This window comes from Delphinus delphis, chromosome 4, assembly GCF_949987515.2.
Source record: "Delphinus delphis chromosome 4, mDelDel1.2, whole genome shotgun sequence".
Classification (NCBI taxonomy): Eukaryota; Metazoa; Chordata; class Mammalia; order Artiodactyla; family Delphinidae; genus Delphinus; species Delphinus delphis.
The window spans coordinates 78,494,399-78,511,713 of NC_082686.1; the positions used below are offsets into that span (position 1 = coordinate 78,494,399).

Consider the following 17,315-nt stretch of genomic DNA (forward strand, 5'->3'; position numbering starts at 1 on the left):
GTGACTCACATCTTCAAGTTCAAACTTGGTGGGAGACAAACACAGGTTCCATTTTTCCATGGTGGGAGCCGCTCGGTCAAAAGGAATTCCAGTTTGTCCATCCAGGTTCAGGTTATTCCCTATTTCCTATTCCTACTTCACAACAGCCAATTGGTTGATCTATAGCAACTTCAGACCCATCATCAGATGCAAAGACAACAGCTTTGCATAGACTTCTCAGGCAGCTCTCTTAATTGAACCAGCTTCCAATGATAAAGCCCTTATTCTGTATCATTCATCACTGTTCTTCTCTCATCAAATCCTGTTCATCTCTCATCATCACTATCAAAGAAAAGCACACTTTAAGGGATGCTTTGATTTCTTTCCCAGCTATATCTTAAGCTTAACTTTGCATATTCAATAAAGTTCTTATACTTTAGAAAATAAACCATTTGCTTTCCCTATGCAAAAACACACAAACACACACATAGTATAGAACATGCCAAAGCACTCTGCACATATGAGTCACTGAATACAGGTAATATAGGTATATATCTTCAAACACACACACACACACACACACACACACACACATATTGAGTCTCTTTAACTACAACTTTATCTTAACCAAAGATATATTTTAAAGGCTAACAAATCAGGGTTTGTTAATTAAAGCATTATAAATAGTCTCAAACTCTTGGCCACCACTTATTTAGCAGTTGAGTTGAAAAGTTTTTTTTCAACAAAGAGATGTTCCATGTACACTTGAAGAATCTCTCTGCTGCCACAGAGCACAATCTGCAATGTTGCCCCCAGTTGATGATAGCCTACAAGCTCACTGCTTTGATGCACAGGGAAGAAGCTCAGCTCCAAACTGCAGCTATAGGATTGGAATAAAGTGTTTGTCCCCGTAGTGTTATACCAGCATGCCCATGTAGACCCTTGAGGTTTAGCCCATGCTCAGCAACCCTTTCCACTCCATCACCCATGTCTTTTCCAGACTTACAACAAATACTCCCTCTGGGCTCCCAGCCTTATATTCTAGCCAGTCTGGTTCTCTCTCCATAGAGCATTAATTTATTGAGGTCAGGTCTAGCATGAATACAGGACTCAGGAGCCAAAGACTCATGGAGGCTGGAGGACCTGCTTCTCCTTGATACTATCTGGTAGTCAAAAATAGACCCTTAACTACTCCGAAATTCAGATCTTCCGCCTATAAAATGGAGATAAGGATGACTACTTCACAGTTATTGTGACTATTACACAAGATAAAGAACATGAAAACAGTTGGTAAAACATGTGGTATATGGAAGGATATTAGGATGTTTTTAAGGAGAAGTTTTATGTAGTATTTAAATTCATGATTTTATTATTTTACCCGTGTAATGAAGTACTTCCGTGAGATATAAGGCTGGTGATAGGGACTGGGGTAGAGTGCTGATTCGGTCACACTTGGAGGCCTTGAAGTCTGCCTTGGCCCTGAGACAGTGCCTGGGTCACCCTCCTCCGTGGACAGCTGATCAGTCTCAGAGGTTTAGTCATCTCCCTCTTGCTTCGGAGACACAGGCTGCAATCCTTCAAAACTCGCAATGGTTGACATTTCTTCAACCTAAAACAAAGGAAGAAACAATCTTCTCAGAAAAAAAAAAAAGTCGCCTGTGTCCTAGCTATGGCAAAACAGTGTACGATGAGCAAATGATGCTCCTGAAACTGACAAACCCACCACACAGTAACTAAGCAGAGGCACTGATGGATGCAGTTCAATAACACAGACTCTACAGTCCCCTGCGGACGTTTACCAGGCGAAAGAAGCAGAGACCCTGTGGACAGAGAAAAGGAAGCTGCAAGTATTTCCATTCTCCCCGTCTTTATTCTCAGGGACAGGAAGCTGAACAAGGGAACAGCAGTATGAAATCATTATCAGACAATTTCTCTTCAAGTTTTCATAGCATTTTTGCTTGAAAACCTACTAGCCTGCAAGCTTACTTAAGAGTTAAAAGCAATGATATTGCACCTTCTTGTGTACTTCTTGGGTAGTAATAGGGCATGAAAGCACTTAGAACTGAGCATATTTTTAACCGCAAGATTGCAATTCTAAAAATGTATCTTCAAGGATACACGGGGAATATAGCCAACTGTAAATGGAATATAATCTTAAAAAAATTGTGAATCATTACATTGTACACCTGTAACTTATATAATATTGTACATCAACTATACTTCAGTAAAAACTTTTAATAATAAATAAATAAAAATGTATCCTAAGGAAATAATTCAGACAAATGCAAAGACATAAATATAGAAGGTTGTACATTACAACACGGTGTCTAATAGTAGAAAAGTACATAATTTTATGTCTAATAGCAAAACATTGTGTATAATAGCAACATTACACACTCACACAACATTGCATCTAATACCAAAAAAATATAGTGAAACTAAGTATTCATCAGCAGAGAATTGGCTAAATAAGACATGTTATACTGCACAGTGAATACAATGTAGTCATTACAAATGTGAGGATATATTTTTACCATGGAATGATGTCCAAAAAAACAATTGTTAGTGGAAAAAATGTTATAAAATATTATGAATAATGTTATTCAAATTTGTTACAATAATTCAGAAAGAAAGAAGGAAGGAAGGAAGAAAGGGAGAAAGGGAGGGAGGGAAGGAAGGAATACTACCTGGACTTACATATGTATATACACGTGTGGTAGGACAGAGGTTAGAAACAATCTAAAAGGAAATAAAATAAAGTATTAATACTGATTATCTCTGACAAATTAGTGGTTACCAGTGAGGAGAGGGAAAAAGGGAGGGGCAAGATAGGGGTGGGGGGAAGATGGCTGAAGAGTAAGACGCGGAGATCACCTTCCTCCCTACAGATACATCAGAAATACATCTACACGTGGAACAACTCCTACAGAACACCCACTGAACGCTGGCAGAAGACCTCAGACCTTCCAAAAGGCAAGAAACGGCCCACGTACCTGGGTAGGGGAAAAGAAAAAAGAATAAACAGAGACAAAAGGATAAGGACGGGACCTGCACCAGTGGGAGGGAGCTGTGGAGGAGGAAAGGTTTCCACACACTAGGAAGCCCCTTCGCGGGCGGAGACTGTGGATGGCGGAGGGGGGAAGCTTCGGGGCCGCGGAGGAGAGCGCAGCAACAGGGGTGCGGAGGGCAAAGCGGGGAAATTCCCACACAGAGGATCAGGGCCGACCGGCACTCACCAGGCTGAGAGGCTTGTCTGCTCACCCGCCGGGGCGGGCGGGCCTGGGAGCTAAGGCTCGGGCTTTGGTCGGAGCGCCGGGAGAGGACTGGGGTTGGCAGCGTGAACACAGCCTGCAGGGGGTTAGTGCACCACGCCTAGCCGGGAGGGAGTCCGGGGAAAAGTCTGAACCTGCCGAAGAGGCAAGAGACTTTTTCTTCCCTCTTTGTTTCCTGGTGCTCGAGGAGAGGGGATTAAGAGCGCTGCTTAAAGGAGCTCCAGAGATGGGTGCGAGCCGCGGCTAAAAGCACGGACCCCAGAGACGGGCATGAGACGCTAAGGCTCCTGCTGCCGCCACCAAGAAACCTGTGTGCGAGCACAGGTCACTATCCACACCCCCCTTCCGGGGAGCCTGTGCAGCCCGCCACTGCCAGGGTCCCGGGATCCAGGGACAACTCCCCCGGGAGAACGCACCGCGCGCCTCACGCTGGTGCAATGTCACGCCGGCCTCTTCCGCCGCAGGCCCACCCCGCACACAGTGCCCCTCCCTCACCCCGGCCTGAGTGCGCCAGAGCCCCCGAATCAGCGGCTCCTTTAACCCCGTCCTGTCTGAGCAAAAAACAGACGCCCTCCAGCGACCTACACGCAGAGGCGGGGCCAAATGCAAAGCTGAGCCCCTGGGAGCTCTGAGAACAAAGAAGAGAAAGGGAAATCTCTCCCAGCAGCCTCAGAAGCAGCGGATTAAAGCTCCACAATCAACTTGATGTACCCTGCATCTGTGGAACACATGAATAGACAACGAATCATCCCAAATTAAGGAGGTGGACTTTGAGAGCAAGATTTATGGTTTTTTCCCGTTTTCCTCTTTTTGTGAGTGTTTATGTGTATGCTTCTGTGTGAGATTTTGTCTGTATAGCTTTGCTTCCACCATTTGTCCTAGGGTTCTATCTGTCCATCCTTTTTTTTTTAATTTTTTTATTTTATTCTCTTAATAATTTTTTTTAATTTTAATAACTATTATATTTTATCTTACTTTATTTTATTTCACTTTATCATCTTTCTTTCTTTTTTCCTTACTTCCCTCCTTCCTTCCTTCCTCCCTCCCTCCCTCCCTCCTTTCTTTCTTTCTTTCTTTCTTTCTTTCTTTCTTTCTTTCTTTCTTCCTTTCTTTCTTTCCTTCCTTCTTTCTACTTCTACTAATTCTTTCTTTCTACTTTTTCTCCCTTTTATTCTGAGCCATGTGGATGAAAGGCTCTTGGTGCTGCAGCCAGGAGTCAGTGCTGTGCCTCTGAGGTGGGAGAGCCAACTTCAGGACACTGGTCCACAAGAGACCTCCCAGCTCCACATAATATCAAACGGTGAAAATCTCCCAGAGATCTCCATCTCAACGCCAGTACCCAGCTTCACTCAACGACCAGCAAGCTACAGTGCTGGACATCCTATGCCAAACAACTAGCAAGACAGGAACACAACCCCACCCATTAGCAGAGAGGCTGCCTAAAATCATAATAAGGCCACAGACACCCCAAAACACACCACCAGACATGGACCTGCCCACCAGAAAGACAAGATCCAGCCTCATCCACCAGAACACAGGCACTAGTCCCCTCCACCAGGAAGCCTACACAACCCACTGAACCAACCTTAGCCACTGGGGACAGACACCAAAAACAACGGGAACTATGAGCCTGCAGCCTGCAAAGAGGAGACCCCAAACACAGTAAGATAAGCAAAATGAGAAGACAGAAAAACACACAGCAGATGAAGGAGCAAGATAAAAACCCACCAGACCTAACAAATGAAGAGGAAATAGGCAGTCTGCCTGAAAAAGAATTCAGAATAATGATAGTAAAGATGATCCAAAATCTTGGAAACAGAATAGACAAAATGCAAGAAACATTTAACAAGGACCTAGAAGAACTAAAGATGAAACAAGCAATGATGAACAACACAATAAATGAAATGAAAAATACTCTAGATGGGATCAATAGCAGAATAACTGAGGCAGAAGAACAGATAAGTTACCTAGAAGATAAAATAGTGGAAATAACTACTGCAGAGCAGAATAAAGAAAAAAGAATGAAAAGAACTGAGGACAGTCTCAGAGACCTCTGGGACAACATTAAATGCACCAACATTCGAATTAGAGGGGTTCCAGAAGAAGAAGAGAAAAAGAAAGGGACTGAGAAAATATTTGAAGAGATTATAGTTGAAAACTTCCTTAATATGGGAAAGGAAATAGTTAATCAAGTCCAGGAAGCACAGAGAGTCCCATACAGGATAAATCCAAGGAGAAATACGCCAAGACACATATTAATCAAACTGTCAAAAATTAAATACAAAGAAAACATATTAAAAGCAGCAAGGGAAAAACAACAAATAACACACAAGGGAATCCCCATAACGTTAACAGCTGATCTTTCAGCAGAAACTCTGCAAGCCAGAAGGGACTGGCAGGACATATTTCAAGTGATGAAGGATAAAAACATGCAACCAAGATTACTGTACCCAGCAAGGATCCTATTCAGATTTGATGGAGAAATTAAAACCTTTACAGACAAGCAAAAGCTGAGAGAGTTCAGCATGACCAAACCAGCTTTACAACAACTGCTAAAGGAACTTCTCTAGGCAAGAAACACAAGAGAAGGAAAAGACCTACAATAACGAACACAAAACAATTAAGAAAATGGGAATAGGAACATACATATCAATAATTACCTTAAATGTAAATGGACTAAATGCTCCCACCAAAAGACAAAGATTGGCTGAATGGATACAAAAACAAGATCCATATATTTGCTGTCTACAAGAGACCCACTTCAGACCTAGAGACACATACAGACTGAAAGTGAGGGGATGAAAAAACATATTCCATGCAAATGGAAATCAAAAGAAATCTGCAGTAGCAACTCTCATATCAGACAAAATAGACTTTAAAATAAAGACTATTAGAAGAGACAAAGAAGGACACTACATAATGATCAAGGGATTGATCCAAGAAGAAGATATAACAATTATAAATATTTATGCACCCAACATAGGAGCACCTCAATACATTAGGCAAATACTAACAGCCATAAAAGGAGAAATCAACAGTAACACATTCATAGTAGGGGACTTTAACACCCCACTTTCACCAATGGACAGATCATCCAAAATGAAAATAAATAAGGAAACACAAGCTACAAATGATACATTAAACAAGATGGACTTAATTGATATTTATAGGACATTCCATCCAAAAACAACAGAATACACATTTTTCTCAAGTGCTCATGGAACATTCTCCAGGATAGATCATATCTTGGGTCACACATCAAGCCTTGGTATATTTAAGAAAATTGAAATTTTATCAAGTATCTTTTCCGACCACAACGCTATGAGACTAGATATCAAGTACAGGAAAAGATCTATAAAAAAATACAAACACAGGGAAGCTAAACAATACACTACTTAATAACGAAGTGATCACTGAAGAAATCAAAGAGGAAATAAAAAAATACCTAGAAACAAATGACAATGGAGACATGACAACCCAAAATCTATGGGATGCAGCAAAAGCAGTCCTAAGAGGGAAGTTTATAGCAATACAATCCTACCTTAAGAAACAGGAAATATCTCGAATACACAACCTAACCTTGCACCTAAAGCAATTAGAGAAAGAAGAAGAAGAAAAAAAAACAAAGTTAGCAGAAGGAAAGAAATCATAAAAATCAGATCAGAAATAAATGAAAAAGCAATGAAGGAAACGATAGCAAAGATCAATAAAACTAAAAGCTGGTTCTTTGAGAAGATAAACAAAATTGATAAACCATTAGCCAGACTCATCAAGAAAAAAAGGGAGAAGACTCAAATCAACAGCATTAGAAATGAAAAAGGAGAAGTAACAACTGACACTGCAGAAATACAAAAGATGATGAGAGATTACTACAAGCAACTCTATGCCAATAAAATGGACAACCTGGAAGAAATGGACAAATTGTTAGAAATGCACAACCTGACAAGACTGAATCAGAAATAGAAAATATGAACAGACCAATCACAGGCACTGAAATGGAAACTGTGATTAAAAATCTTCCAACAAACAAAAGCCCAGGACCAGATGGCTTCACAGGCAAATTTTATCAAACATTTAGAGAAGAGCTAACACCTATCTTTCTCAAACTCTTCCAAAATATAGCAGAGGGAGGAACACTCCCAAACTCATTCTACAAGGCCACCATCACCCTGATACCAAAACCAGACAGGGATGTCACAAAGAAAGAAAACTACAGGCCAATATCACTGATGAACATAGATGCAAAAATCCTCAACAAAATACTAGCAAACAGAATCCAACAGCACATTAAAAGGATCATACACCATGATCAAGTGGGGTTTATTCCAGGAATGCAAGGATTCTTCAATAAACGCAAATCAAACAACGTGATACACCATATTAAGAAATTGAAGGAGAAAAACCATATGATCATGTCAATAGATGCAGGAAAAGCTTTTGACAAAATTCAACACCCGTTTATGATAAAAATCTCTGCAGAAAGTAGGCATAGAGGGAACTTTCTTCAACATAATAAAGGCCATATATGACAAACCCACAGCCAACATCATCCTCAATGGTGAAAAACTGAAAGCATTTCCACTAAGATCAGGAACAAGACAAGGTTGCCCACTCTCACCACTATTATGCAACATAGTTTTGGAAGTTTTAGCCATAGCAATCAGAGAAGAAAAGGAAATAAAAGGAATCCAAATCATAAAAGAAGAAGTAAAGCTGTCACTGTTTGCAGATGACATGATACTATACATAGAGAATCCTAAAGATGCCACCAGAAAACTCCTAGAGCTAATCAATGAATTTGGTAAAGTAGCAGGATACAAAATTAATGCACAGAAATCTCTGGCATTCCTATACACTAATGATGAAAAATCTGAAAGTGAAATGAAGAAAACATTCCCATTTACCACTGCAACAAAAAGAATAAAATATCTAGGAATAAACCTACCTAGGGAGACAAAAGACCTGTATGCAGAAAATTATGACACTGATGAAAGAAATTAAAGATGATACAAATAGATGGAGAGATATACCATGTTCTTGGATTGGAAGAATCAACATTGTGAAAATGACTCTACTACCCAAAGCAATCTACAGATTCAATGCAATCCCTATCAAACTACCACTGGCATTTTTCACAGAACTAGAACAAAAATTTCACAATTTGTATGGAAACACAAAAGACCCCGAATGGCCAAAGCAATCTTGAGAATGAAAAATGGAGCTGGAGGAATCAGGCTCCCTGGTTTCACACTATACTACAAAGCTACAGTAATCAAGACAGTATGGTACTGGCACAGAAACAGAAAGATAGATCAATGGAACAGGATAGAAAGCCCAGAGATAAACCCCCACACATATGGTCACCTTATCTTCGATAAAGGAGGCAGGAATGTACAGTGGAGAAAGAACAGCCTCTTCAATAAGTGGTGCTGGGAAAACTGGATAGGTACATATAAAAGTATGCGATTAGATCACTCCCTAACACCATACACAAAAATAAGCTCAAAATGGATTAAAGACCTAAATGTAATGCCAGAGACTATCAAACTCTTAAAGGAAAACATAGGCAGAACACTCTATGACATAAATCACAGCAAGATCCTTTTTGACCCACCTCCTAGAGAAATGGAAATAAAAACAAAAATTAACAAATGGGACCTAATGAAACGTCAAAGTTTTTGCACAGCAAAGAAAACCATAAACAAGACCAAAAGACAACCCTCAGAATGGGAGAAAATATTTGCAAATGAAGCAACTGACAAAGGATTAATCTCCAAAATTTATAAGCAGCTCATGCAGCTCAATCACAAAAAATCAAATAACCCAATCCAAAAATGGGCAGAAGACCTAAATAGACATTTCTCCAAAGAAGATATACAGACTGCCAACAAACACATGAAAGAATGCTCAACATCATTAATCATTAGAGAAATGCAAATCAAAACTACAATGAGATATCTCACACCAGTCAGAATGGCCATCATCAAAAAACTAGAAACAATAAATGCTGGAGAGGGTGTGGAGAAAAGGGAACCCTCTTGTACTGTTGGTGGGAATGTAAATTGATACAGCCACTGTGGAGAACAGTATGGGGGTTCCTTAAAAAACTACAAATAGATCTACCATATGACCCAGCAATCCCACTACTGGGCATATACCCTGAGAAAACCATAATTCAAAGAGAGTCATGTACCAAAATGTTCATTGCAGCTCTATTTACAATAGCCCAGAGATGGAAACAACCTAAATGTCCATCGTCGGATGAATGGATAAAGAAGATGTGGCACATATATATAATGGAATATTACTCAGCCATAAAAAGAAACGAAATGAGGTGGATAGACCTAGAGTCTGTCATACAGAGTGAAGTAAGTCAGAAAGAGAAAAACAAATACCGTATGCTAACACATATATTTGGAATTTAAGAAAAGAAAAATGTCATGAAGAACCTAGGGGTAAGATAGGAATAAAGACACAGACCTACTAGAGAATGGACTTGAGGATATGGGGAAGGGGAAGGGTGAGCTGTGACAAAGCGAGAGAGAGGCATGGACATATATACACTACCAAATGTAAGGTTGATAGCTAGTGGGAAGCAGCCGCATATCACAGGGAGATCAGCTCCGTGCTTTGTGACCGCCTGGAGGCGTGGGATAGGGAGGGTGGGAAGGAGGGAGACGCAAGAGGGAAGAGATATGGGAACATATGTATATGTATAACTGATTCACTTTGTTATAAAGCAGAAACTAAGACACCATTGTAAAGCAATTATACTCCAATAAAAAATAAAAAAAAAAAGATAGGGGTAGGGGATTAAGAGGTACCAGCTTCTATGTATAAAATAAATAAGCTATGAGGGTATATTGTTTAGCACAGGGAATGTGGTATTGTATTTTATAATAACTATAAATGGATTATAATCTTTGAAAATTATGAATCACTATGTTGTACACCTGAAACTTATATAATATTGTACACCAACTCTACCTCAATTAAAAAATAAATGATTATCTCTGGGTGATAGGGTTACAGGTGATTTTTATTTTCTGTTTTCATAAGTCTCTGGATGCTTACCATGAGTATATCTGACTTAAAATAAATAGAAACACAATAGATTTATTTATATTTTATAAATATAAAGAAGTAACACAAAGCAAAACAAAATAGAAAGTACATGCTAGCTTAGCAAAAAGTGTCCTCAGTCAAGTGGCCGTTCTCAAGCGGAGGCCACATAGTTATGGCTATAGCATGCACACGACCAATGCTACAAGGTAGGAGGGTCTCACACAGCATCACAGTGGGACTGGAAATGCCATCTTAGTGTCAAGGTTGCCTCAGAGTTCTTAATCAGACAAATTCCATTCCTTTGTTCTTATGAAATACCAGAAAGTGAGAAATGGCCCCTACCCATGGCAAGTTTGCATTATTGAAACTGGGAATAATTCGAGTATTCAAGAGAGCTAAAAATAGTATGAGCATATAATTTATTGCCTAACCCTGGACACTTTTGAGCATGAAAAAAGTGTTATTAACAATCATGCCAGGATTATAGGAGTAAACCAGCATTGTCTCAGGAAAATGTAAACATACACAGTCACCCCGAGGGGCTTCAGTGGAGGGAAAACACAGCTGGTTAGGGACTCACGAGTGAAAAACCCTCTGTAGATCGTACTACAGGTTATTTCCTCTGATTCTCCCAGCAACCCTAGAAGGATGGTTTTATCTCCATCTCTCTGGGGATCCCAGAATTGGTGGGACACCCCCCCCCCCCCAGGGCACACTTGGATAGTAGTGACAGCACACAGCCTTCCACTCAGGACTCCCAACCACGATTGGAGTCCAACAAGCCCACCATGATGCACACTGTCTTACAACAGAAAGGACCTCGCTGAGTTTTCAGATGATTTTTTAAAGTTATTAGCCTGTGGGAAATACAAGGGCACGCATGGAAAAGCGAGAGAAATTTACTGTGTGTGTGAGAGAGAGAGAGAGAGCATTGAGGCACTGCGGCCTCCCTGGCAACTGCATGCTCTATTTTTGCAGGTCTGCCGCCTCTATTACAGTGGCTGTTGGGAGGATGTGTGTTTCTAGAGTTCCTTGTAACCTGTGAAGGAAGGTTTGTGCCTTTGGAGAAGGAAAGCCTGCTTCTGCATTTGCAGAATTCTGTGAACTGGAGCCTAACAACAGACATCTGTGAAAGGCTCCAGTGCCTGGAAAACAGAGGGAGGATTTAATTAGCACCACTTCCTCTCCCTCAGGCTGTCTTCTCTGGAAATACTTGGAGAAGGGAAGTGAAGCACTTGGAGACTGAGATTTTGAGGTCCAGGAAGAAGGAAACTCTCAGCTCCAGTTAAATTCTGACAGTCATGGAGCGTAGAAAAACTGAGCCCAGCCACCTCAGTGCAGAATGATTCCAGCTCTGTTGCAGTCATGGGGGCATCTTTGCAAGCACAATGAACGTAACTTCTTCAACAACCTCCCAGATATGAGAGGAGTGCCATGCATCGAAGCAGCCCCCAACGGTCCTCAGCGCCACCTGCCCAGACAATGTTTATTCCCAATTCAATAAAACACATCCTCCTATCTCTGCTTAACCAGACTATATACATTGAAATACTAAAAGCTTATACCTGGATAAATTACGCCTTGCCTCAGACCCATCTAGAGCCATTTAGATTTGAAAAGGATCATCATTCCCTAAGATTGCCCAGTAAATTTATCTTAGCATGTGGTGCTCAAGAAAGTAGAGGCAGTATAATTTCTAAAGGAAGCAAAGGGTCAAGGCTTAGCAAAGAATTATGTCCATACTTTTTGACCTCATCTTCTCATTTGAGGGAATTCATGTAATGAAAGTTATCCTAAAAACAGAAAAGCCTACAACACTGCACTACTTGCATATTCTAGGCAGTAATGAAAAATTGGGAACCAGCTAAACACCCAATGGCCAAGGAATTGCTAAGCTACCCAATTGATATTGAGCAGACATTTAAAATATGTGTTGCAGCAGCTGGAGTAAAGGATGTATCTTCTTGGGTCAAGAAAAGCAAAAAACAGATTTTCTCTGGGATGATTGAATAATCTTTACATTGGTAAAGACCAGAAGGGAAATACTTGGATTTATTGATAGATTGATCATAAATGAATATTTGGGTTTTTTTAACTTTATATCATGTTAGTTCTGCTTTAGTAATAAAAAATAAAATATATGAATAAATGTGTTGATTCACAAACTCAGGAGAGCTTCCTGGGTGAAATCTGAAACTGACCCCTGTACAGAAAGGCCAAAAGAGACCGAAGAAAGAAGCAGGCCACGCCAGATTGGTAGGTGGCAGGGTTCATAAGCAAGGGAACTTACATACCAGGCTTGTCTTGGGTGGCCTCAAGGTGAGTAGATCTCCACACCTGCCCGCCAGAATCTTAAAAGCTTATAGAGAGGCCTTAACTGGGTCCAGTCATGTATTCAGTCCAGATGGTCTAAATATCACACTGCTCTCTCAAGGCTGTGTCCTCAAAAAGAGCTGCCACGGTGGGAATGGTGGGTGAAATGTACACGTACATTGCATGGACAGGGCAGGGGTGAGGAACCGCCCATGGCCCAGTCCACTTGCCGGTCAGCTAGCAACAATGTCCTCTGGATGACCTCCTCCAACAATGCCAAATAAATCCATAAAGAAGTGCTACCCTTTCTCTGGTCAGATAATAAGAATTCTACATTTCTCAGCTTCCAGCAAATTCATAGCTAAATTTAATATTGTATTGCAGTAAATAACTTATTTCTGGATCCTCGTCTAAGTATACCTGCCTCCCTTTGTACCTGCTTTCATGTATCTCTCTGGGACTTTTTCTAAGAATATTTCAGGGGCATATAGGGCATAAATGATAGCTAGAGAATTATTGTCCAGTCCAAGCCCTTCATTCTGCAAACTTTGGAACATGGATGTAAAAGATTTGCCCAGGGTGACACAGCTAAATAGAATCAAAACACAGAATCAGACTCTGGGACTCTAGTTCACTGCTTCAAGTTGTAGCATTTAGAAGAAAAGCAGAGAAGCAGTTATCAGACTTACACATTGGTAAACTGAAGACACTTTTGCCAAATGCCTGCAGTCTGTCAGCCTTGCTTTGCTTTGGGATGGAAGATACAGCTCCCGTGAAGCAGGGGTTCCCTCCAGCTTTTCCCCCACCCAACACTGCAGGTGAAGTTTCCTCCTTCACCTGGCATCAGGCTGACTTATCCTTAGGCACAGGAAGCACAGTGTCTGGGTCCACAAAACTTTTAGCGGCTCGGGAAATGTTTTCATGTATTTTAAAATCAGAAGAGAAAAATGAAATTTTAAGGTCAAAAAAATGTTGTTGTTTTTTTCTCATATCAGAGAAAAGATGAAATTCGTAGGCCACCCCAAATCTATTACATTTTGCCTAAAAACCAAAATAGATTAATTAATTAAGTAATGAATAAGAAACTGAACTATGTACAGTTATAGAAACATAAATTTTAATAGTGATATTATTTTGGTAGAGACATTCACAAAGGCAAAAGAGGTTTAGGCCCATAGAAGTCATCATGTGGACCTGACTTGAATCTCTATCCCACAACTCACATTCCCTGCTTAATATTCCATTCTGGGGCTCCACACTAGACCATCAGAGCCAGAAACATCCCCACATTCTAGCCCTTTCCAATCTCCTTATAAAACCGTGGGTAATCATTAGTCAAATCCATCTCCCCTGCCTTCACTAATCAAGGTTGTTTAAGATTTTGCATGTCCTCTGAGCAGCATGTAGCCTAAGTAAGAAGATGTTTGCCGGAGGTGTGTTCCAGGAACTTGGAGTCAGTTGTGGCTAGTTGGAGCTGAGTCATTTAGGACTGGAGAGGACCACTGACCCTCCAACTGGGCATGTGTAAGTGTCCACCTGCTTTCTGACATTCTGATGCCAGAGAGCCAAGACTCCACTCTCAGATCATGCTAAGCGCCTCCATTTGTGAACATGAAAGGCCTGTGGGCTAGTTATATCTGCGCAGAATGTCTGTCAATTACTGCATCTTTTTCCAATCATTTTTCCCCACACTCCCCGCGCTCTCCACACCTCAGACCACCCCGCTTCTTTGTTCTTTATCGCGTAAATACTCAGAGCCCCTCGCCTTCAGGGAGGCAGATGTGAGACTGGCTTGGCTGCCTTCTGAATAAGGCTTCTCTTTGCTGCAAAGCTGGGCGCATCAGCATTTTGACTTGCTGTGCTTCTGTCAATATGGACGCGGTTCGGTAACACTTGCCCTGGAAAACTCTGTTCTACTATGCACTGAAAGATTTCTGTCCTTGTAGACAAACTGTACAATCTTGAGATAACTATTTTTGCTTTCTTAAAATCAAAGGGAGATCCAGCATAGTCAACCTCCAATGAATATGTGTTTCCCGGAGAAGTAGATGAATAACTACCCTGAGAACTTCTACTAATCAGCTTGAGTGGCCACAACCCCAGCCAGAGGCAAAGAAAGGTGGAGTCTGGGGATTTTTTTTCCCTCTCTCAAGAGTTTAATATAGAACAGTTTGGACATAACAAAAAGCATCATATTTCTGATCAAGAAAGCAGGACTGACATTACATAGAGATACTGGTAAAACTCGGGGCTGTTTCATGGTGAACCCCTTCTTAGGGCAATGTACTCTCCATTTCCACAACACGATTTTTCCTCTTTGTCCATCTAGTTTTAAAACGTCCTTCCCGGCTCCCTGCTCTCTCTGCCACTCTGGAGAGCCCGCGCGGTCAGTCTCAACCTTGCTTTCTTTACTTTCCATGCCTGTCTCCTAAGAGCTCCATTAAGTCTCCCTGAGATTTATTGATTGATTGATTGATTGATTTTATTTATATTTTTTTGCGGTACGCGGGCCTCTCACTGTTGTGGCCTCTCCCATTGCGGAGCACAGGCTCCGGACGCGCAGGCTCAGTGGCCATGGCTCACGGGCCCAGCTGCTCCGCGGCATGTGGGATCTTCCCGGACTGGGGCACGAACCCGTGTCCCCTGCATCGGCAGGCGGACTCTAAACCACTGCGCCACCAGGGAAGCCCCAAGTCTATGATTTGTTACCAAGAAATGCTCCCCTCTTGCAGGGGAGGTAGCGCTGGGCTGGGGAGGAAGTGTGAGCCTTAGTTCCTGTGGCTTGGGTTGCATTCAAAGATGTCAACTGTGTTTTTCTGATGGTGATGCCTCTACCCACATGAAGGGGTTAACTTTCTCGAGGCACAGTCCCCAAATAAAAATCTGCTTTTAGTTTTGACATTTCATAAAGGTAATTTATGTGTGCAGCCTTTCCTGGGTCTCTCTGTGAGAACAGCTGAGGGATGTGCAGTGGATACACAACAGTACTCTAACACCTCGAAACTCTGTGCCAGTTGAGATAAGAAAATTGGCAAACAATTCTTCACAATTTCACATTTGTACATTAGTGATAACATGCCAGCAGGGCTGCTCTGTGTCCTGAGAGAAAGTGGAATTTATGGAGGGTCTCTTCCCTCCCAGCTTCTCTTCTGCCAGGCGGGGCCCTCTGCTCTGCTACCTGAACTTTCACTCAGTAGACGGGGTTGGGAGGATGAGGGGAGAATACAGACCCCGGATAAAGAAGTGTGGGTCCCCACTCCCTCCCTCCCTCACTGGGTAACCCTGGGCAATTGCTTCCCCCCTTTTGCAAAGCAGTTCTTCATCTACAAAATGAGGGGCCAGACTTTATGGTTGGCAAATGTGTACTCCTGAAAATGACTCACCCATTTCAATCAAAACAGACCCACTTATCTGTTTCTGTACTTCCTCTGAAGCTTTCATTTGCCGGGGGAAAATGTATTGAAGTCTGAAGTTGTTGGACTAAATTATTCCTTCCAGCTCAATCACTCCACAAGATTTCATTTTTCTCCAGTGCCCAGAAGATTCCAGATCTAAGCCTACAGAGGCCATTCAATATGGCTTCCCCATCCCCTCTCCAGCTGAGCAGGTTACTTCCTTGTGATGCAAATGCTGTGAGGTCAAAGGAGGAGGATTGTGCTGGCAGTCGTGAATTCAGGCACCCACTGTGGAAATTCTGGGGTGTTTGGCCTCTGACTTACCTCTAATGCAAGTGGATATCCCCAACGACCAGAGATGTTAGGGACACCCACAGTGGAACATTGGACACCCCACCTGCACCATGGCCAGAGACATGCTAGATCCTCAATAACTATTCTTGCATTTAAGAAAGGAAAAATTTAGAATTTTGCTGAGCTTCTCACACAAAACATTAATTTTTAGAAGGGCTTCCTCAAAAATATACGGAAAAGAATTGATTAAGATAAGGATATTGGCTAGAGAACTCGGTGAGATTATAGATCCCTTGAAATTAACTTTGCCCATTTCCATGAACACTTCCACCACTCACCCAGTCCAGGTTACAATGACGCTGGAGTTCCTGACTCCTGTAGTGTATGTCACGCTGTTCTGTAGTCACCATTTACTTTGCTCTCCTGGCTTCACTCCTGGGCTGTGAGCAACTCTGGAGCAGGGACTGTGCTACCTTCATCTCTAGAGACAGCACTTGGCGTGGGATGATCCAGAACAGGCACTGAGAACAAGTTCTCAAATGCATGAAGGGATGTCTTGCTTGTTTCTCTGTTAGGTCGGAGATCTGAGGGCAAGTCTTATGTCTGATCCATTGTTGTTTGCACATTACCTCATGCGTCATCCATGAGTGCTCAGTAAATGCTTGTGCACTGAGTAATGAAGCCCTTTGTGGGGCATGCATGGAAATAGCTCTGTACACGTGCACTTACACTCAGACACACATCGAAACACATTCCACAGTCTTTCATCTATAGAAGCTCATAGTCTAGTGGAGGTGATGGAAACATTAAGTGGATAACTGCAGACCGATATGATAGAGCCGGAATACAAGAATGTGCACATGGGCTTCCCTGGTGGCGCAGTGGTTGAGAGTCTGCCTGCCGATGCAGAGGACACGGGTTCATACCCCGGTCCGGGAAGATCCCACATGCCACGGAGCGGCTAGGTCCATGAGCCATGGCCGCTGAGCCTGCGCGT

At 41.9% G+C, this 17,315-nt stretch overlaps 1 protein-coding gene across 1 annotated transcript in view; it reads right to left on the minus strand.

The window, feature by feature from the left end:
- The window catches only part of TPRG1 (tumor protein p63 regulated 1), a 110,823-nt gene extending 109,244 nt beyond the window's left edge, over positions 1 to 1,579 (minus strand). Inside the window, 1 exon segment of the mRNA XM_060009962.1 lies at positions 1,358 to 1,579. Coding sequence (XP_059865945.1) covers positions 1,358 to 1,579 — 222 coding nt within the window.
- Between the last annotated feature and the right edge of the window lie 15,736 nt (positions 1,580 to 17,315).